Genomic DNA, 23,658 nt, shown 5'->3' with positions numbered 1-23,658 from the left:
TTAAAAATGATACTGCCCTTTACTTTGTGTTTAGTATGTTTTATTCAGATTGGGACAAAAATGAATCATATGCCGCAGTGCGCGTGTGCATGTTCTTGTTGCTCGTAAGAAGCTTGTCATGTTCATTCAGTTTGAAATTAGTGTCCCCCAAAAAAACATACAAGCAAAATGAGCAGCTGCACATGAGCATAAGGTCATTATGCTCAATGCCAACTGTCTGCTAAAGGGATACAAAATCCTGTTTCTGAAATAGTAACTTCATAACAAACAACTACCTTTGTAGTGCATGCTAATATTTAATTCTGAGTTCGAAGCATATATATATATATATTTGTGTCTGCAGCTCCCACAAAACTCATATTTAATTTCTTATGCTAGTCTGCGATATACTGAAGCTACTATGGGGAAAGTTGCTAGGTGGAAAGGATGAATGTATATGTGTACATTTACATTAAAAGCACTACTGTTTTTTTTTTACTGTTTTTACAATAACCAACAATTAATGCATGTACTGTGCAGTACTACAGAGGAGCCTGATGTAAGAAATAATACACATAATACACTCTTTATCAACCTGTTGAATACCAAGGGATGAAGAGGGATGGGCAGATTCATGACTAATTAATTATTATACATAATGTTTTGGTAGATTAAACCATATAAATATATGAGAAATATTAGGATAAAAAATAATAATAAATAATAATAATGGTTATGAACATTTTTAAAGCTGCATCAACAACACTAGTTTCAAGAGATCTCGAGATGTTCGAGGGCAACTGGAGAGAGAGAGAGAGAGAGAGAGAGAGAGAGAGAGAGAGAGAACATAACACAGCAGTTGCCCAGAAGGTGGCACTCTATCCAACCTGATGCTGAAGTGTCTAGTGTCTGCTGTAGTGCTGAGCAAACATGACACACACAAATGTATGCGTGTATATATATATATATTCACTTATTTATACAAATGCTTGCCCATCTTTGTGTTTCCTTGAGCTGAAAATGTGTAGTTCAAAGGTATACTGGCACAAACCTGTTTACATTCAGTAATCTTTCAAGTCCAAATTGTTAGGTTGTTGATAGTCTTTTCTGTCTTTCTCACGCTCCGATTTTCACATGGGAAGCAGACTGTGTCATGTGCATTTTTTTTTTTTTTTTTAAAGTTTTCTTTTGATATAATTTGATTTTCTTGGTTTGGTCGTTCTGTGTGTGCGTCATTAAGGTTTGGCACTTCAAGCTGTACTGCTCGAATAATACCCTCATAAAGCAGCGAAACACTCCTTTTCTCTTTCTCTCTCCTGTCACTCTCTTGTTTTTCTTCTTCTTTGGCCTAGATGTGTAATAAACCCTCACACACACACAAACCTCAGTCTACTGTCGCTGAATTGGACCCACAACAAACTGCATCTGACGTCACACACATATATATAATATGCGCGCACACACACACACACTGGTAGACATGGAGGTTGTGTGGCCATTGCAGCGTGTAACAAGGACACAGTTAGTTAACGATAATTACCCACGTTCTTTTTCTGTTTATTTATTTATTTTTAAGATTGTAGCCACACAGTTATTCTCACACACTCCAGCTGGTGGGAAAACTCCACTTTTCTGTGCATTTTCCTTGGTCGATGCTTTTGAATAGAATCCATAGCAAATTGCTTTGTTTCTTTTGCTTACTACTTTCAGAAATATGAGCTGTTCCCCTCATTTCTTGCTGTTATGTCGGTTGGGATCTCCAACCCATATCTGACATTTCACAATTAATCTGAAAAATCTGTGTGAGAATAACAGACTTTTTTTTCCTTCTCCCCCCTCCCCCTATTAAAATGGATATTGTTTTAGACAAAGTTCCTGGAGAATAAACACACAATCAATAAGTTTTAAACCTAGAAAGTGCTTTTTTATTATTAAAAACCTGTACAAACCCCATTGAATGCAATAAGAACAAGAACCTGTCCTTTTATTAATTATGATGGTACATCTAATTAACTGACAAATGTTAATAGAAAAGGTTTCCAGTGTTTTCACTCAACAACTGCATTATGTTTAGTAAACATAACAAATGTAGGATTTCATGCCTGCAACACACTCCAAAGGTTGGGCAAATTAAAGTGAAATGTTTATAGATGATTTGTGCCGCACTGTTTTGAAGCATTACACTATAAACAGGTGAATATAAAAGAGATATAAAAGTTCAGCAATTGTAAAGAACCTTTTCCTTACACCATCTAACATCATGAGAAGATTCCAGAAATCTGGAGATATAGCAGTCCATATAAGGTAAACACATGGTGACCACAGTCTTGTTGGAGAAATATTCCACTTCCGAAACTGCAACAATTGGTGTCTTCAGTTCCCAAATGATTAAAACATCTAATTGGAATAAACAGAGTAGTTTCCCAGTGGTACCTATGCCTCTTAATGTGTGTGTGTGTGTGAAATATCAATTCCTACATTTGTTTATGTTTAACATATAAAACCAAGTTCAATATTGATAACACTGAAAATCTTTTCTTTGGCTTTTTGTCTGTTACATGATCAAGTGAATAAAGAAATGACAGGTTTCAGTTTATAATGCAGTGCAGCAGGTAGTGTCGCTGTCACCCAGCTCCAGGAACCTAGAGGTTGTGGGTTCGAGTCCCGCTCCGGGTGACTGTCTGTGAGGAGTTTGGTGTGTTCTCCCTTTAGAGAACCACTACTGGCTCTTGTATGGCATTGCTCTGCAGAAACTCTTGTTACGTTTTATTTTTAAGAATGTGATGGAATAATTATTTGTTTGTGTGATCATTTTCATATTGGTTAGGGCTTAGCAATTACTACAGATAAGTACATGGGCAGGTTTGAAATGTTCATGCTGCTCAAGTGAATTGGGGGCAGTCTGAGGAAGGGGGAGGATGAGTGCGGCTGACAGGCTCATGAGTGACGGAGGAATTAGCATAACAAGCTACTCACTGAGAAGGCCAGGGAGCTGTGTGTGTGAGGAATGAGGGGTTGAGCCTGGTCCTGGGCTCCAGATGGAAATGGGCTCTTGGCAGCTGTCTAACTGGGCCTCGTATGGTGTATGGTGTATGTGTGTGTTTGTTTCTAGCTGGAGTAGAATAGTGCTGTACACTTAATATTTGCTAGGAAAACCTGCTGACAGTGTCCATCTTATGTGTTTATATCGGTTATGCTAGTGATAGTAAGCAGGATGCTGTTCTCAACTGAAATAAAAGGTGTGTCAAAAGGTCTGAAAGTGAATAGAAAGTGTGTCAGCTGGTACGCAGTGATAGTCCCTGCTGTGGACTTGTCATTCAAAGCAAAACCCCCTTTCCTCATCTCCCTGTCTGTCTGAGTCTTGTCTGATATACTTACAAAACACTGATGTGTGTATGTATATGAACATTCTGTGACTGAATCTTAAGCTGACACCTTTTTTGTGTTTATTTGTGTTTGTTGTAGAGAACATCTCAAGTTCTGTTTTCAAGACTTTTATACCATACAATATCCCACATGTACTTATCTGCTGTAACTGCATAGTTAAAATAATTTAAAATATTATAAAACAATATCTCATATACCAGGGCACTTTAAAGTATTCATTTGTTTGAGCTTTTTATGTTTTAACATTTAGAAGCTTTCAGCTCACACCATTACTTCTTGTCACTACCGCTATAAACAATTCTCACTTGGTCAGCAAGCCATTGTTGACATTTTACCCATTTTAAATTCCCTTAAAATTCTAAAATATTAAGGGAATTTCATATTTTATCTTTAATAATTTAATCTACCAGAGAGGTCTTTTGTTGGTACCACTTTAAAATAAGATTACACTTATAAAGGTTTATAAATGGTTTAAAAGTCTGTTTAGGTTGTAAACACCTTTTAAAGTCATTAATGATCATTTGTAACAGAGATAGGAAGCGCAACAGTGACCTCTTTTTAATTTTTTTCTAGTGCTGGGCAATATGAGCGCAAATCAATATCACGATTAATTGTACAGTTTACCACGATTACGATTAATGAGCAATTATTTTGGTTTTGTATTTTTGACCCTAACAGTTCAGTGACGAGGCTTGTACTGTAAATATGGGATATTTTTCTAATGTTGCTGGAAGCTTGTTTCTCTCTTGTTTTATTGTGAATTGTTGTCTTCATTATAGTCAAAACACAGAACATCCAATTCAGACTCTGTGTTTTTCTTTGGAACTAGTTGCTTGAATCACTTGGTCAGCCTCGCCATTTAAGTGGGGACATAACAGAAAAAAAGAATCAGTATAGTCCATATAGATATGATTATGTCGATTAGAAGCTCTGAATGTTGATTTAGATTAATTGCCCGGCCCTACTAAGGTCTGAGAATGTGAATTTAGTCATTTCACATATTAAGGTAAACAACGCGTTATCAGTAATGTATAAAAAGGCACTCTGTTTGTGGTTAATTCATTAAATGGTTAAACTTGTTAATAAATATGTGATGAAGCCAACAGGCCTAATGCTGAGTGCTGAAGAAGTAAATGTATGGTCAGTATCTGGCAGTATCTGAGGTTTAACATGAAGATGGATGTGGGTTCACTATTTGGCAAACAGCAGGTCACCGTTGCCCTGTTATAGCTGATTATTAATTACTATTAATGGATTAACAACATAATAAGTATTAATAAACAGATGTTAAAACAGTTACAAACCTTTATAAGTGTAGTCTTATTCTAAAGTGTTGTCATTTTGTTGTTGTGACACAGAACAATCACTAATTGAGCCCTTGCAAGAAGAGCTATATGTCAGCCGTTTCTATTTTTAGCAGCATTGTTCAGCTCTACTGCTAAGACTGGATGAGCTAGTAGTTTTATTTATTTATTTATTTATTTTATGAACATGCATTTAAATAGAAAAATGCATTCTAATAAACAGAATAAATGTTTTAATGACTCTTTTATTTTAAAGAGTAAATCAGCAAATGCCATTTCAGGCTTTAGAAGTGTTTACAAAAAAAAAAAAAACAATTACAACATTTTTTGATTGTGGGCACTTAGTTATTGGTACTTTTTCTGCTGCAAACTTTGCAGTGAGAATGCACTGCATTTTTAGATTTATTTTATTTTTTGTGGGTTCACAGAAATTCATAATTGACTAATTAGCATGTATTGTCTTGCTTTAAAAGCTGCTGACTTCCCAGAGGTACCTGCTGTTGTGTAAATCATGTGCTTGTGTGTGTCTGTCTGTGTGGGAGGGCACTGATGAGCATAATTATCAACACTTCAGACAATAATCTGATGGCTTTTTCCTTCTCTCAGATCTCCTCTGTGGAATAACTGAAGTATGGCACTGGTTTAACAAAAAAACACACACACATATATATATATATATACACTTTTTTATATCGTATCAAGCGAAATTAAGAAATATATCGTCATTATTTATTGTTTAGCCTTAACTTGCATGTTATTTTTCTACTGAAACTTCTTATTGTCAGTGTGCCAGATTATTGCTGTTGACATGAACGGTTGTCTTTTCCCCCTCATTTTTGTTTCGCTTAAATCTGTTAAGTTTTATTTGATTCCAGAAAAAATCTTTTTTTTTGGTAATAATTATAATGTGTAACCACATTTGACGCTGGTATTACACTTTCACTGCTGTAGTGTTGGGTTCCCACTGCAGGGAAAAAAACCACAGCGAGCAGCAGCCTGAACTGTGTGAGATAATCTGACCTTTTAAACTTGTAGTCCTCAGGATTGCATTATGATTTTTTTATTTTTTATTTATTTTTTTTTTTTGAAACGTATTCCTTTTGGTTCAATTTGGGTGTGCACACATTCTAATCAGTTTTACAGCACTGTCTGCATGTAAGACGCAGTAAAAAATATTGCTACCTCTCTCCCACGAGACCGATTAACGCTCTGCCAGCACGGAGGTTTAAAGAGATGATCACGTGTGAATCCCCATTGTCCGTTTCTGATAGCAACACAGAATCAATACTGGCACTTTTACAGTCCAACGTTAAGCTGGGAAGAGCTATTGATTTAACTCAGGAGGCTAACCGCTAGATCGTTAAGAGGAGGTGTGCATGCATGCTTGTGCATATGTCTCTCTCTATCCCTGTGTATAAGGAAAAGCACTGATTTGATCATTTAGGCTCTTTATTAGTATCAGCAGTTATAGAGGCTTGTTGAAAGCCGAGAATAAAAAAAGCAAATTGGTTTTTATTTACTGGCTGTAATGGTACTGAGACCTAAAGTCTCAGCAAAGTGGCCTCTGAGAACTGCGTCATTCAGCGTGGGAAAAGAGTGTGTGTTTTAGCTCGTATAAACAAATGTAGTTTAATGTAACCGTGCCACTAATGAAACGTTTTAGTGCTTTAAAATGGGCTCGTAACTTTAAGAGCCGTTTGTGAGTATCTAAGACGGTGCCAAGAGTTGGTGGTACCTGACTTGTGTTAAAGAAGTCTACAGTAAAAATAAAGATATAAAGCCTTTGAAGAAGTACAGCTTAACTAACATATTGGCTGATAATATCAGCCAATATTGACTTTAATATTATTTTTATTAGTAGTATTAAAACATATTGAAATAATTAGAATGCTTTTGGTCACAATGAATAACTCTCACTGAAAATTGTAATCTTGTGTTGATGGGAAAATCCTTCTGTGAATATGAAATCTAATGTGAATCACCTAAATTTAAACTAAACTAGTTGAATGTGAGCACAATCGTCCTGATTAAAATAACAATACATAAATGAACTGTTACAAACTGTCAAATTAATATCACCATTAATTACTTTGGGCAACTACTGTTCTTGCATCAAAAAAAACTACCCCTGTGTTTGTGTTCATTCAGAAGCCCCTTATCTTTTAAGGTGGAACAATATGTTTGGGTAAGCAGTCTGTGTTTACTTTAATGTTGCTAGCGCTATCCAGATTATTGAGTCAGTTCCACCTTAAATAATCTGTAACAACAAATATGAGTCAATATTACCCAGCTATGGAGCAGAAATAGCACAGTATCTTCATCTCTTCTTAGGCTTTTCAATGTTCTGATCTCTGCACATTCCAAACCCTTTTTTTCCTTTCTCCTCATTGGCTGGTCCATGGCTGTGTGTGAACGCAACAGAACAGAAAGCTAGCAAATTGTGAGGGAAATGATCAGAATTTTGTAAAAAGTGTATTGGATTTAAATCACAATCATTGCCTTTAAAGTGAAAACATACCTCAAACACAGCTAACATTAATGTTTCCCCAGTCAAGAGGTGCTTTGCGTTGCTTATTGTCCACACATAGCTATGAGGAAATAAGAGGATACTGTTGACTCGATTTCGTATAATTAACTTCTTAAAACATGCTTTTCCAGAAGGCAATAGTGGCTCTAATGAGCTTTAGATTGTTGTGGTCAGATGCTATAGCTTGTGTTCGGTTTTTAAATGTAATTTTAATTTGTTTTTATTCGTTTAATACATTCAGTTGCTGGACACGCAGCCTAAAATTTGCTGCGTTGGTGTACTCAAGAAGGGAAATGACAAATGCAAAGCTAATGAGGGCATTATTGATGGTGAACAACTACATCGCAGATCAATACAGACAGACGGAGAGTAATAAACTAACCCTCTCATCTCAGCTGTTTTGTTTGGGTCTTTAATAATTAACTCCAGCATTATTAGCCCTTCAGTAAACATCCCAATCATTAGTGTACACACACTTCTGGGGCATATCGGATGCAGTTTTGGTGGATTTCAGGAGAACCTTTTTACAGGATTCTATTTGTGAAATGTGTATTTACTTAGACCTTAAATAAAGTAATTAAAATAGGGTCTGTGAAGCACTTTGTTTCCCTAAAGAGCACATTTTGGCTCATTTCGAGTGAATGCATGTAAAATGATGAGTGCAGCAGATGAGGTTCTATTGATGAAGGTCCATCAGACTTTTACCGTTTTAATCACATTCTGATCGGTCTATTCCCTGGACACATCTTTGTGTCAGAGACCTCACGAGGGGCCACTCCAGTGTAGAACATGGCATGCTTTAACATGATTGGCCACGCTTGGTTTTTTTTTGAAGGTGGGGCTCTTAATTGAACATGATAAAGTGTAAAGTCAATTACTCCTTAGAGCTGTCATTCATACCCCAGGGGGCGTGTACAGTTAAGGGGGTGTGTCCCCTCAGCTCCAGCTGTCGTGTGTGTGTGTGTGTGTGTGTGTGTGTGTGTGTGTGTGTGTGTGAGAGATGGTGAAAGCGAGAGAAGACAAGAGGACAATGGACACTTGTCCTCAGGGAATCGTGTGACGGATGATTTGAACATTACAGCTTTTAAAGCCAAACGTTCAAATGCTCTCCCTCTGGTATCTCAGAGCTTATTATTATCCTCTATCCAATACAAACTGACATGCACACACGGCTTCTCATCTTCTCACCTGGAAATACAGTTCTCAGAAATAGTAATATATAAATATTTTTTTTAATTTTGTGTTTTATTGTTGTGTTCTCCCTGTGTCCATGTGGGTTTCCTCCCACGGTCCAAAAACACACGTTGGTAGGTGGATTGGCGTCTCAAATGTGTCCATAGGTGTGAGTGAATGTGCGAGTGTCTGGTGACTCCTCCAGGGTGTGTTCCTGCCTTGTGCCCAGTGATTCGGGATAGGCTCCGGACCCACCGCAACCCTGAACTGGATAAGAAGTTACAGACAATGAATGAATGTTTTATTACTGAAAATAACAAAGGTAAATCAGTTTATTTCGAGGTCTTGAGGTCTAAAACGTATATATTTATCATCATTTAAACATTGCCATAGACTTTTAAAAACTAAATATACTTTAGAACTTTCACAATGTTCTCAGACTGTCATTGGAAAGAATCAGGAGGGGAAAGCTGAAATATAGTGTGTGCACTGCTGCAAGTCACTCTGTAAAGCCTGAAACAGACATAGTTCAGAAACGTCTTTATGAATTAATGAGATAAGCACAGCTCAAAAAGGGGGCTTAAAGAAGGCTGGGCACATGATTGTTCGAGAGGTGTTTTTAAAAAGATAATTCTTTGAGCCGGCTCTTAATGGTCACATTTGTTTGTTTAGGCAAATGTGTATGGCACAACTGATCTTCCACAGTGTTCTCTCACATGTTGTTCACAACAAGCCATTTTCATTAAATATGTCTCCAAATTCCCAGACGTTACGCTACAGGTCTAAAGTAGAAATATTATGAAAAAAGTCACATTTTCAGTGCATTACTGAAGCGTAATATGACATCCAACCCACAAACTGTGAAATAAAAAATCCCAGTCAGTTTTCTGTGCTCTGCCTAAGTCTGAGGTCATGGGATAAAATGAATGGTTCTGATTTTGTCCTGCATTTTACATAGAGTGCAGAGACTTTTGAATTTTCCGGCCTCATCATCTGCATCTCTCCAGTTAGAGTGCTCGACTTGCCTTTGCGGGAGAGCATAGAGACGAGGTTAAACGGAGCCCAAATCCCCCCAAAAAAACACACCATGCGAAGAGGAACCACAGTTCTAATTAAATATGGCAGAAACATAGAACGGAGAAGAAGGAGAACCAAATGAAAAAGCTCTAAACTAGAGCTCCACACGCAGCAGTGGCTCATCCATGTAGTGTTTTGTTAGGTGAAATAGTACGCAAATGAAATGTAACACTTTAATTACAATTATCTATTATTATAATCCACTATTATTGACATTTATTGACTAATAGTGACACTTATACTTGACACTACCGTTGTGAGGAAAATCGGTGTTCAGTCAGCATGGGTTTCATAGTGTGTCTGTGTGTGTGCTTTTGGTCTTCAGGTGTTGGTGCTGCAAGTCTGGCTAAGCTCACCTTCATGGTGGGTGGTGTGGAGGAGGAATTTAATGCTGCTCAAGAGCTGCTCACTTGTATGGGAGCTAACGTCGTTTACTGTGGCCAAGTAGGGGCTGGACAGGTGAACGTGCAAACACGCACTATGCACAAACATCATATTTTACCTAAGAAAACGTCACTACCTTATCTCTTAAACATTGTCTAAATATAAAGGTGTGTGGTCACCCTTTAAAACAAATGATTTCAGCTATCTTAAGGTCTACCAGTCTATTGTAAAACCCAAGTAGAAGAGTCAAAACAAAAAAATGGGACATAAATGAGCTTAAGGTCACTTTTTTTTTTGGAAGAACTAAGCGATTACATCAGCATCTCACCTCAATTTTATGTTTTTGGAAATGTATTTAATATCACTGTCTTTCTGATGGGCTGCAGATGGGCATCTGCCGGGGAAAAAATAGATAAGTAAGCACAAATGGGCACAAAATCCTTACAGTTAACACTGTGGGGACTAAAACGTTGCTGCTAAATTGGAACTGAATATAGACTCTTAGTATCACAAAAGGGCTTTCCTTTTATTTTTTGTATTTCAGATTAACATTAAATAATCAAGTTAAAAAAACATGTAATATTTAATTCACACATATATGTAATTTCTTTAATCTTTTTTTGTGACAATTGCATTTGCATACGATCACTCTGGCACTGCCAGTGAACTATTGTGGTATTTAAAGAAAACATCTTAATTTTGGAAATGTTATTTGCTTGTTTAATTTTTGTGTAGGCAGCAAAAATCTGTAACAACATGTTGCTTGCTATTGGGATGATTGGAACAGCAGAGACCATGAACCTTGGAATCAGGTCAGTACTATGCAACATATACATGGGTTACTGTAAAAATATCCATTTCTCAGCTCATAGTGAAGTGTATCTACCTTTCCCGTTACTAGAAATAAAAATACACACACTGAGGAGCAGTTGACAGTTCCACATTGGCTCACAGACTGTACACAGATGTTTATAAAGGTGATTGAAGTGTGGTGATAAACTAGTTTGTTTCCTCTATATTCTACATATTAATGCACAGTGTATTTGAGTGGTTTTCACAGAGGAGTGTGTGTGTTTATTGCTAGAGCCTCCTGCAGGGTTTGATAAAGATGAAACAAGAAAAATGCAGTAGTTAATAAACTCTAGTCTTTAAAACCAAATCCTTCTATTGCTTCCATGATCACACATCAAAAGCCCCTTTCTTTCTGTTCTAATTGAATTCCTCTATTGGCTTTGTATAAATTGTTACATGGGTTTAATTTCCATCAGCCGCAGCGGCACCAACACACATTCAAATGGGATTAGCATGTACATGATTTGGGTGTTTAGCATGTACACTTTGGGTTCGAAATATTTAAAACAGCAAGGGTTTCACTTTGGTTTATCTATTTAAATACATGTTTTTGTTCAAATACATACAGTCCATGTATTCTGTTTTAGGCAGGTTAATTGGAAAACAATAGAACTAACATGAGTTAGAGTATCATATCTGATTAATTAACATTGCAGAGATTTGAAATGTTTAATGCATACGTAATTTGTAATACTGCTGCTTTACTTGTCATGACAGATGTTGTAGAATAATTTTACTGCATGTTGTTACCATTTATTTGTATTAGTAAGTATTTTTTTTTCCAACTTTGTGATAAATATTAGTAATGCACTATATATCGGCGGCTGATATATTATTAGCCGATATGTGGATTTTTAAAGGCTAAGCACCAGCTATATGAAAGTGTCAAATAAAACGGTGTTTGGAAACCCTAATAGGCGTCTTGCCTGTGACGTAGATGGTGGACAACAACTCTAGAAGTTGCACTTAATTTAATGCAAAATGCCGAAAAGGTGTGTTGTTTTTGGCTACAATAATTCAATGTACAGTGAGACATCTGTGCACAAATGGCCCAAAGATCCCAAAATATCCAGAAAATGGACTAAATTTGTCAACTTTAAACGGGCACTTTGGAAAGGACCATCCGCTCACTCCGTTATCTCTAGTGCTCATTTCACTGGCGCTTTTCCAACAATATGGGCATGTAAGGAAACCAACGAAAGGTGTTCAAGAGCCTCTGTAACATGGAGGTAAACAGGGGAAGTACACTTACTTCCCCTGTTTCAGTTGGTGTTAGTTAACGTTAGCTTGACTTGCTAAACTTGGTGGCTCATTATACTAGGCAACGTATGCTAGTTGCATTACGGAGCTTTATAGTGTGGGGTGAATTCGAGTTGGACTTCGATCACATTTACAAGAATAACGGTACCTCTAAATTTGGGTTTAGCTTATTGCTAGGCTAATCTCATGAATAATGTTGGTTATTTAGTTAGCTAGATACTGTCATAGCAGTCAGTCATAACAGTGTTTTACCGCGGCGTTGTTCAGCTGTTGTCCACCAGTGACGTCACGGTTGCGTTCAAGAATTTCTGTAGCGAGCTCTGGTTTTTCCGTCAGTTTAATTTTCATTTTAATTCATACTTATATCTGTCTGTAACTAAAATAATGTGAAATATTCATGGAGATCCATTAAGTGCTGCTTAGCCTTTAAATGTATTGTTATCTGTCTGATATTGGAATTTTAGCTGGTATTACAGCTGATACCTTTTTGCTTTTTTTGTATTCGTACATATGCACTGACGCCTGTAAATACACAACTATGTCTGCTGTGTGAAGGTTTTTCACAGTTTCTGCAGAGAACACTTTCTGGGACTAAATTTCTTAGTTGTGAAAACTTATTTAAAATATCAGCGTCACACACACACAAAGCAGGTTAAACGAAAGAAACTCTCAGCCACCACAGTGCAGGAGCCCTTCTTATATGAAACACATAAAAATAGATAGAGTCATTCTGCATCTGAATTTATTACTGAAACACATGATAAACGATTACAAACACTCACTCAAACACTCTCTCAACTAGTACAGTGCGGGAGACCTTATATAAAAAAAAGAGTCATTCAGTGTCTGAATTTATTACTGAAACACAATGAAATCGATTAAAAACACACACTCTCTCACTCTGAAGCCACTTTATGCCGCTCCCTCCCTCGCTCTCCAAAATAAACCCTGGTGCTGCACTAATTAGCGCCCCTCTAGAAACCATTCATGCGGAAACAGCTGTAAATCTTTGATTAAAAATATAAATGAACTATAACTAATAAACGTAAGAGATTAAATTAAAAAGTACAGAAATGTACAAATACTGAAGAAAAGGCCTGTCATATGACAACCTATGATAAAAAGAATTTGCTTTAGTTACAAAAAAAAATGATCGGTTATTAATATCAGTATGGGCTACTCCAAGGTGCTAATTATCAGTTATTGTATTGGCCCAAAAAATTCAAAATCGGTGCATCCCTACTAAATATAACTAAACGGTTACACTAAAACCACAATATTTTACACAGTGAGGGCAGAAGGTACAGGAAAAAGTACTAAAACTTAATTTGTATGAACTGTAAAAAATACTTTAACATTTCAACCTACTAATTTACATCATGTGGTATCAATCAATGTAGCTGTGTTTTTTTACTAAACTTGAATTATTTTAGTGAAATAATGCAAATAAAATGAAATGGCTTGGTATGTTTTCATATAGGGGAATTGTGGGGCTTATGATTATACATTTTAAAGGTTGTAAATAAATGTATTTCTGTAACTCAGCATCACTTAATGTTCTTATTTCAGCATTTGTATTTTTCAAAATATTTCCAATAATCTGTGTATAATTCTACAATCTATTTTAAATAGGGCCCATGAGATCGGCGCATTTTCATATGAAGTAAGAAGATGATTATATGCATGTAATGCTGAAATATTATCATTATAAATTGAATTTGCTGTTTGAGAGAGTGCTGTATTTCATATGGCAAGAGCTATTACTCTGTTTTAAGTGGAGTAATCTAACCTAACAACTCAGAGCTTTTGAATTATGGTAGATTAATTAAACAAGAAGCAACAAACGTGCTTTAACACCACAACCACCACCACTCAGTAACATTTAAGCATCAAGCAGTAGAAATTAATCACAATTTAAATTGCAGTCATAGTACTGGACGACTGGAGATTCAGAACAATGTGTTTTGGACATTTAGTCCCAATCCAGAGTGAAATCTGTGGTTGTGTGTGTATACATGTTTGCTGCACATGAATGCATTTCCAATAAAGAGTAATATTCAGGCCTGATGATCCTGCTTTATCTCTTGTTAAACCAGCTGCTTGCTTATAGGGTTCAGTCTTTTTAAAGCGTGACATGTTTCCTTCATGCCAATTGTAATGCACAAATGCTTTAGTTAATGTCCGTAAGACAGGCATGTGTATGCTTTACAAAGCCAAGGGGTAGGGCTGCAGTGGTGTTTATCATTTAATTAGAGATGACACCATCATTTCCACTCTCTCTTTCTCTCTCTCCGTATCTCTTTCTGTCTCCAGTGGTAAAAGAGTGATTGGTGCAGACAAGCCAGGCTGCGAGGGAGGCAATAACCTTTTCAGTCACTGACCCAGAACCTGTGTGTATGCGTGTGTGCACATGGTCAGGGGGAGGGAATGGGGAGATGTTGAACATATGTCACCCGTTGTTCCCAAGAGACACAGAGTAAGAGACTCTGAGACACTGGGACTGAGAAAGAGATATGGGGCGAGTCGTTTTGCTTTGCATAGACTAAGCCTAAGATTGTGAGCACTACAGCAAAACAAGAATATTAAAAATAGAATATTAAGATTAGGGGGCTGGAGTGGTGTAGTGGGAATCACTGCGGGTCTCCATGGGTTCTGTTCCAGAGGCAGGCAACCAGCAACCTCTCTATTCCAATAAGAATCTGTAGGCAAGCCTCCTAATGCTACATTTGCCTACATCTGTGACACGGTTAAAAATTGAAAGTTGCTCTGGATAAGTATCTGCCAAATTCTGTAAATATAAACGCTTAGATATTTTGACTTTACATTATATTGTTTTAATGCATGAACACATTGAAAAGGACACACTTTAGCAGCAAACAAACAAAAATGGCACATATATAGTAAGTTTCTTTTAAAACAAATGAAAAGAATTTAAAAAATTAGGGCTGTCCAGATACAGTAGTATAGTTAATTATGAATAGTATATATTTTTTTTTCTGTTTGCACAAATATATCCTCTTGTTTTCTGATAGCAGAGAGACAACTGCTACTAGACTCTACTGGGCATGTCATTTACCACACTGAATCATACTGACTGTGTTTGTATGAATGACACCCCATTCTATCCTAAATGTTTAGCCGTCCTCCTCTGGAAATGGAATTAATAGTTGACAGGACCCTCTCTGTAAAGTTCACACACATTTATTGTCATGAACTGAATGCATTTCTTTTGTTTGTTTGTTTATTTATTTATTTATTTATTTATCAATCAACCCTAGTTCCATGTTTTGTTACTGTGGTTCTGCTTTGTGACTCTCATTGAGTGACTCAGACTCCAGGTTTCCTGAAGTCGGTTCTGACACTCGACTCCTGCTGCTGGAGTTGACACAATCGACCCCTCGACTGCACTTGATTTTAACCAAGACAGCGCTGCAGCGACATTTTGCCACAGAGACACTTGCACGCATTCCCAGTGAACTCTTCATTACTGTTTATTTACATTTATATTTACATCATTTAGCAGACACTCTTATTCAGAGCGACTCACCAAAGTGCTTAGTGTTCAAACAGAATGTTTATCCTCGCTAGTACAAATCTCCCCTTGAGACTGCCAGAACAAGGGCCAGTGCTGATACCTCGAAAGAATTTAACATAGTAAGCGCAGTACACAGAATTTAGTCAGTGCTCTACCTAGTTTAAGTTTGAGAGATGAGCGGGATCAGCGTTCACAATTTAAATGAACAGAAAAGAGAAATCAGATCAGTAGCTGCAGAACCATGTTATCTTTGAGGACATAAAATAGATCAGTGTTAGGACTCAGATTTGTCTGTCTATCTGGAACACATCAGTTTCCTCTCTTTATTTTTGTTGTACTGCATTCAATACAAACAATTATACACAATTTTTTCCAAAATGTGTCCCTTTGACGCTGATTGTAGGTCATCTTTTCCAAGGGAAGCAGGTCTGCATCTTGGGAAAGAGAAAAGAGAGGGACTAGCCCATTGAATTATGTTTTGCCAGCAATTAAAGCATTAAAAATAGAATAAAACCATGGCCTCTGTATCAAAGATCCAATCTGCTCCCATGTCCAGAAGATACAATACATGGGACTTGTGAAATTGTTTCTGGAAGATGTTTCAACCGTAGCGTGTACCCTGTCACTGGGAATGTTTTAACAGTGCTAGGAGGCATGTCAGTTTTACATTTTAAACACGAAATAGATCTGACTGGAAATGTCCTTTTGTAGACGAAAAGGTGTAAGATGTATCCTATTTATACATTTAAAATTGAGCTCATGAAGACCAGATGAAGTACATTTAGGAAACATATCGTAAAAGCATCGGGCCAATTCTCCCAGGAAATTGTTGAAATGGCTTTCCTGTGTAGTCAGTGCCTAATAAGGCAGCTCACTAGGAAATTGGGACACACCTTGTATTGTTTATGCAGTTACTGGATGTTTTTATTCCTATAATTGAATATGAACTCTCTGTAATAAATTGACAGGAGAAGTTGTTCAGAGTCATAGAAGTACTGACAGAGGAATCAGAGCAGTGAGTGTTCTCGAAGATCTGCAGAAGAGTTCAAACACACGTCGCACAAGCACATGTACAGACAGTATGTTTTCAGGGATTTCCAAAACCACCAGTAAAGACAGACACTGAAGAGAGAAAGGGAGACAAAGAAAAGGCCAAAGAAAATTGACTTTTTATATGCAGCTGTGTCCTAGTCTCTTAATTACTGCACAGACATATAAAAAGTAGTAGTGTGTTTTTGTGTATGTGTGTGTGGGCGAGGCTGTGAATGAGAGACAGGTGGAGTTACTGTTGGAGTTACTGTATAACTGGCCTTAAACACTCATCATAGTTTAATAGACATAAAAAAGCAAGAAAGCACAATTTACTGTCTTACCACTGCTGCTGTTACTCACTCTCTCGCTCTCTCTCTGTATGTGTGTTCATATGTGTGCGCATGTGTCGGATGCTTCTTGATGTGGTTATATTTACGCTCTTGTAAAAGTAGGAGACGGCTGCTCTGTGCCCAGTAACACATCATCCTCATCTCTCCTTCTCTCCCTCCTTCACTCTTTCCCTCTCCTTCATGTTTTTCAGTCTTTCATAATGTATTTCTTACAGTCTTTAGCTCTTTTCCTTTCGCTTAATGACTGCTATTGTCTTTGTCTAAGTAGGTCTATTATCTGTTGTTCTCCACATTATCTCCAGTTATCTGCATTTACTGCTGAATTTTAAAGACATTAAACTTGGCTTGAGGAGCATTATAGAAAATATATTGGTCAAGGCTCCACCCCACCAGAGGACACAGTATTTACAGCTAACACTTGATGTTGAGCATGGGGAGTTTAAAAGGGATATTATTATACCACTTTTTCACATGTTTACGTAGTTCTCTGGAGTCTTAATGAAATGTCTGTGATATGCTTTGGCCGAAATACCACGAGAATCACAGTACTGTTTCAGTGCCTAATTCTTTAAATGAAAATCGTGTGTGTGTGTCACAGTCACACAGCTCTAAGATTGTGGGTTTGAGTCCCGCTCCTGGTGATGAGTCGCTCTCCTCTGTGAGGAGTTTGATGTGTTCTCCTTGTGTCTGCGTGATTTTCCTCCCATGGTCCAAAAACCCACATTGGTAGGTGGATTGGCAACACAAAAGTGTCCATAGGTGTGAGTGTGTGTCGCCCTGTGAAGGACTGGCGCCCCCTCCAGGGTGTGTTCTTGCCTTGCGCCCAGTTATTCAGTTATTCTGGGTATGCTCCGGACGCACCGCGACCTTGAACTGGATAAGTGGTTACAGTGAATGAATGAATATATATACCTACATTTTTATTAGCAAATTATATATATATATATATATAATTTGCTAATAAAAATGTAGGTCCTGCACCATGACCAGACTCATACAAGGAGGCTGTACAATTCTGAAGTCTTTGACGTAGGATCAGAATCATTCATTTTAGCCCATGTTTTTGGATTTATACTGCCCAAAAACTGACTGGGTTGGTTATTCCACAATTTGTGGGTTGGTAGGAACACTGAAAAAGTGTTTTTTTCCCCCCATAATATGTTCCCTTTAAATTTAATGACTTGCTAAGCAACTTGGGTCTCTGTTAGCTGTCATAACAGTCACAATCCAATAGATTTGTAATAACTTTTTAAGTACTTTACATCAGTTTTCTAGTGCTTTGTTCAGAAACATATGTTAGGATAGGAATAACATCTTGTATCAGTCACCTCTAGACCGCATTGGTGATAGTAAGGATAAGTGAAGTCAAAACTAATGAACAGTGTACTTTTTTTCCTTGTTTTGTAAAACACAGATTGGATTGTAAGGGCTGGTTAATAGGTCAGCCGCTCATGTCAGTTTTATTTCTCTGTGAGTGTGTGTGATAGAGAACACGAAAAGATGAATTGCGCCTCTTAAATATCAATACTGCATCCAAGCCTACTTTCCACTGAAGGATTATTTGACCATGAGCCTACAAGCCAGAGTCTGACCTCTGTTTTTGACCTTTGTCAGGCTGGGTCTGGACCCAAAGCTGCTGGTGAAGATTCTGAACATGAGCTCGGGTCGCTGCTGGTCCAGTGATTCTTATAACCCTGTCCCCGGCGTGATGGAGGGTGTACCTTCAGCCAACAACTACCAGGGTGGCTTCGGCGCCACACTAATGGCTAAGGTAGGTAATTTTTATTTGTGTTTGACTCATGCACTTTACATGCCTTATTCATCCAAATGCTGAATTTATTTATTTATTTATTTATTGGCTCAGATCTCATTTTGTCTTTCATGGTTCACATTCTATTGTAAGGCCCTGCCCACACAGATAAGGATGTTCTTATAAACAGCATGAGAGAAACACTGAGATTTAATCCCAAATCACTCCATATTCGCTAGTGCAGTGCACTATACAAGTCATGAAATTACTGAGTCTAGATCTTAATTGTGCATTATATATTTGTAATTCAGCATCGTTTATGTTTGTTATTATATATGTGGGAATCTGACGTCTAGTGCTCTCTGAATATATACGTTCTAGTTTTGTGACTCATATAATTCACTATATAGGGAATGAGGAGTCATTTGGATTTCAGCCAGAGACAGACAAGCTGTGTGATGTCAGTGTTTTCAAAAAGTGGCGTTTTTCCCTATCCACACGAGAACACTGGCAATGGTGTTTTCAGACATCTCCATCTTGAAGAGCATTTAGGAAAGCCTCCGTTTTCAGAGACCTGAAATGGCATTTTCATGTGGTCAGGAGGCCAAAACACTGACAGAAGCATTCTGTTTTTAAAATATCCGTATCTGTGTGGACAGGACCTAAGTGACCTGTATCTGTGCTGAAACGACACACATGCGCACAATGATACATTTATGCATGTTGCTTCTGTCACTAACAACTAAAAACATATTGGTGAGACAACTCGTTTTATTAATACTGGAAAAATGGATATGTAAGTAGCTCATATGTGAATTTCGTTTCCGTTGCTCGGGAGGACAGCAAATGGCTCATCCACTGTGTATGATTCAGAGGAGAAGGTGAAACAAGCCAGCCAGATTTTACTGCAGCACGGAGATCAGCTGAATCCCAGATGTCTTCCTCAGTGCTACATAGTGCACAGTTTACATTATAAAAAAATGGTTACTGCAGTCAAGTGGTGCATAGTATATAGAAATATAAAACAATGTATATTCAACAATAAACTTCACATCTTCCTGTCAAACTAGTGCCCTGTCTGGGTGTTGTAGTTTTAGTTTTATAATCTGTGAAGTGCACTATATAGGGATTATGGCACTATTTGGGTCACAGCTTTAGCATCTCCATTGTTGCAAAATCCGATCTGAGCCTTTACATTCATGTCATATGCTCACAAATCTGATATGTATCAGATGTAGGAGCACATATGAACGTGAATAGAATCTTGAAAATCTTCAGATGGGGCTGAGTAAAATTGTTTATTGCCTTCATCTGTCCTGACAGTGCCGTGACCAGCTTGCCTCAAAACTTGTCTTTGACAAATTTTAAGACAAATTTTCCTTATTACTCATTTTACTCACAGTGCTACAGCATGACAAATGAATCACATGTGTTCTTACTGTTTGCTTTTCTCCACACAGGACCTGGGTTTTGCCCAGAGCGCTGCCACTCACACTAGGACACCAATACCTCTTGGTTCCCTGGCTCATCAGATCTTTCGGACCATGTGTGCTGGAGGATATGCTAACAAAGACTTTTCCTCCGTTTTCCAGTTCCTGCGAGAGGAAGAGGGACAGTAGTTGGTCCCAACTAGGTTTGACTTGTGCTGAGAAAGGGAACAGTTGTTGTCATGATTGAGCAGTTTGATTATTGAAATATGTGACAGTGTCCAAAGAGGAAGATCTGTTAAAGATTACATGTTTGTTTGTGTGTTATGTGGTAGACAATGGTGCTGATGACGGTGATGAATAATGTTTTAAACGTACTCTTCTACCTTTGATCCTATGCATATAGACCTAACTTGGCATCTGTGATTACATTCTTGTCCTTATTTGGGCAAAGTGATGTTGGCTGTTCAGAATGGCCAGTTTACTCAATGTTATCTGTTTACAGTTTGCTAACTTTTTACTTCTTTCCCCTGTTTGGACAGATCCGCCAAGGGCTTCTGTTTCTGAGCCATAAGTAGAGTCTCCTTTTGCTCACACACTGTCCAGCAGTTACTGAGCAACCAAATGGAGCAGTGTTATATACCTCTTCAGGAAAAGCTTTATTATAACTGATTCCTGACTGTTCATGAAACATATGCATGTGTTACATTTATAGGGATTTTCAGATTATGCATGAAAAACAGCAATATGAGGCATAGTAAGTAGTGACAGTGTATGTAGGTTCTCGCTCTCCTGTCTTCCTGCATTTCCTGGGCTGTGGTCAGTAATCTAGCATGGTGTTTGTAGTAATGTACAGTGCAAAAGTCGGAGACCAAGCTTAATGTATTTCATTTCCAGTAAATGTTACACCCTTCAGGGGAGGGGAATATATATATATATATATATATATATATAATGTAAACACAAAACAAAAATTACACAAGCTGCAAGGCCTAAATATAATATCACTATTTTCACTATTGAACGTTTTTTCATTGTTTATTACAACTTTCCAGCTTCCTTTTTTGGGAAGACTTTATTTCAGGGATTTTTCCATGCGTCTAAAGTTCAGTCTTCCTCATTAGTTGTACTTTCTGCTTCTCATGTGTGTTCGCAAAGTATTCCCAAACACGTTTAATGGTTTTGAGGCTTGGCCTCTGGTTTAGTCCATTGCTCTGAGAATGGTGGCTGCTTCTGTGGGTGATTTGCAGATCTCCTGTTCTGAGTAACAGCTTGACAGCTACACATCCTTTCAGACGCATGACAGTGACAGTCCTTTTTAAAGTGAAAGTGTGTCATCAGATAAGCTTGATTTCTTTTTCTTTTTTTCTGTTTCTTTTCAATGAAAACTTTAAATTGTTCGTTTAATCGGGACAGTTTGGACGGTCTGTTTCGTCAATACAAAGCATACATATTTTTGGAATATCTGTATAACACTTGTACTTAAGTTATTTTGACTAAAAGTCAGATAAATGGGTGACTTCTGACTCTTGCACAGTGCTGTATTTTCCCCATTGGTGGAGTTTTGTAGACCCACTAAAAAGAGAGGAATATCTCTATTTTTTTCTGTATTAAAAAAAACCCTGTTACATTAATGTCTCTCTTACTGTTGACTGGATCAGCCTACTTGTTTATTTTCATGGTCAGATATATGTTCTCTTTTTTTATCTTTTACATTATATGTCCAAAAAATGAGTTGACACCTGTACTCCAGGGTTTCTCTTGAAATGGAAATTAGTAATTGATCATTCTCCCCCTTTGTCACAGTAATAACTACTCTTCAGGGAAGGCTTCACACTTGCTGTTTGAACATAGCTGAGGAGCTTATGGCAGGCAGCCTCAAGAGCAGCGCCATGTGCTGATGTTGGATGATTAGTTATGGATCCCGATTCCACTCCAGCTCATATCCAAAGGTACTGAATGGAGCTACATTACTCAGAAAACTATTCCACTTCTGAGGGCTCTGCTGTACTCTTGGCCCTTGCCATGGTGACCTTAAGCTCATACATAGCAATTTTGAGTGTCCCTTTCTGCAAGTCAGTGCACTTCTATGGAGAGCAGCAATGATGTAGAGTGTTTAATTTAATGTAGCTAAAAACACTTATTATAAGTGTACATTCACACAGCAGGGCTCAGATTTAGGCCACTTTCATATGGGGTATTAAAATCGGATCCATATACGATCTGTGACAGTACAACACTGTCTGAAGGGGCAATTAGAATTCATGCGAATTTTACGTCACTCCATGGCCATTGAGATTGATCTGTGGACTCAATAGCATTTTCATTTTCATATCAAAATGTGGATCATGGAAAAATGAAACTCACTTTCCCAGCGCTTGTCTGCTCCTCTTTGTAGACTTTGTGTTTGAGAGCTGCTGCACTGTGAGTGAAAGAATTATTCCTACGACTGACCAATGAATCATAATTGACTTTTGGAATCGGGTCATGTTTTAATATTCTTTTGCGTCTTTATTTTATAATGTGTTTTTCACATAATACTGGTTTGGAAAAAGAAAGCGTTTTGTGATACAGCGCTGCAGTAGAACACCAGTCTGGTTCCGTTCCTTCATTTCAAAATGAAAGCGCTTTGGAGTGAACAGAATTTTCCTTCAGTTTAGGAGTGTGATCTATTCAGACTGATGTCAGCTATAGGTCAAATAAAGATAGTGGGAACAGCAGATCAAAAAGACGAACCGATTCGGGCCACTTTATATCTGCTGTGCCTATGTTGTGTCTACTAAAATTTGGACGTACAGCTTAGCTTGAATGCTTTCTTGTGTGTTTGGTACTGCACTCTGAGGCTGTGTCCTCTTAGCTCAGAAGCATTTTGGGTTTTAGCTGAGGTCAAGGCTTTGGGTGTGTCGCATTGGGCCAGTGATAGTAAAAAGTCCAATATAAAGGTTGAAAATTCAAAGAATAACACACGTACCACCTACAAACATCCAGACAGTGGTCAGTCGCAATAAGTGTGCCTTGTAAGATTGTGTGTCCCTTTCTTTGCCTTCTGTCCTCTGCCAGTGGGAGATGTCAGCCAGGGCTTGTTTTGTGGTCCCCTTGCTTTTCCATTGTTCAGTTAAAAAAGCCCTGTTCCAGACGACCCAACCACACACACACACACACTCTTCAAATAATACCCTTATTTCCATCATCACAATCAAGCAAAAAATAAATAAATAAATAAAAAATAGTTTTAATAGTTTTTCTGGTCTTTCGTTTTGCACGTGTTTTATGAATCCTGCGACTCTGTCTGTGTAAGTAGACAACCTCAGACAGACAGGCAAGCCCAGTCTGAATTAGCACAAAGGCTGTTAAAAGTGCTTTTATCTCCAGCTTTTAATTGCGAGCCTTAATTTTGTGAATAACGCTCGTGATGTGCAGTTATGTGGCTGCAGTCTCAGACAGTCCTACGCACTATAAGGGCACTAATGCTTTAACTAGGAAGGCTAGTATTTAAGGCTAGTGGTGGGCTGTCGCTGGTTGGGTGTGGGTTAAACTGGAAATGATTGATGCTAAATGCAGTGTTCAGTGAGTAATTATGCTTCAATCTGGAAACAGATGAAATTGTTGAAATTATCACCA

General features: G+C 37.7%; 1 protein-coding gene across 1 annotated transcript in view; it reads left to right on the top strand.

The window, feature by feature from the left end:
* Window positions 1–21,656, top strand: part of hibadha (3-hydroxyisobutyrate dehydrogenase a) — a 28,699-nt gene extending 7,043 nt beyond the window's left edge. Inside the window, exons 5-8 of the mRNA XM_066674732.1 lie at window positions 9,773–9,906; window positions 10,567–10,643; window positions 18,475–18,631; window positions 20,071–21,656. Of these exons, the coding sequence (XP_066530829.1) occupies window positions 9,773–9,906; window positions 10,567–10,643; window positions 18,475–18,631; window positions 20,071–20,229 (527 nt within the window). The 3' untranslated portion in view covers window positions 20,230–21,656. The remainder of the gene's footprint in view (window positions 1–9,772; window positions 9,907–10,566; window positions 10,644–18,474; window positions 18,632–20,070) is intronic.
* The last annotated feature ends 2,002 nt before the right edge of the window (window positions 21,657–23,658 follow it).

This window comes from Hoplias malabaricus, chromosome 6 (genome assembly GCF_029633855.1).
Source record: "Hoplias malabaricus isolate fHopMal1 chromosome 6, fHopMal1.hap1, whole genome shotgun sequence".
Taxonomy (NCBI): Eukaryota; Metazoa; Chordata; class Actinopteri; order Characiformes; family Erythrinidae; genus Hoplias; species Hoplias malabaricus.
Note: the sequence above shows the minus strand (reverse complement) of the source record. Positions and strands in the feature narration are given on the sequence as shown.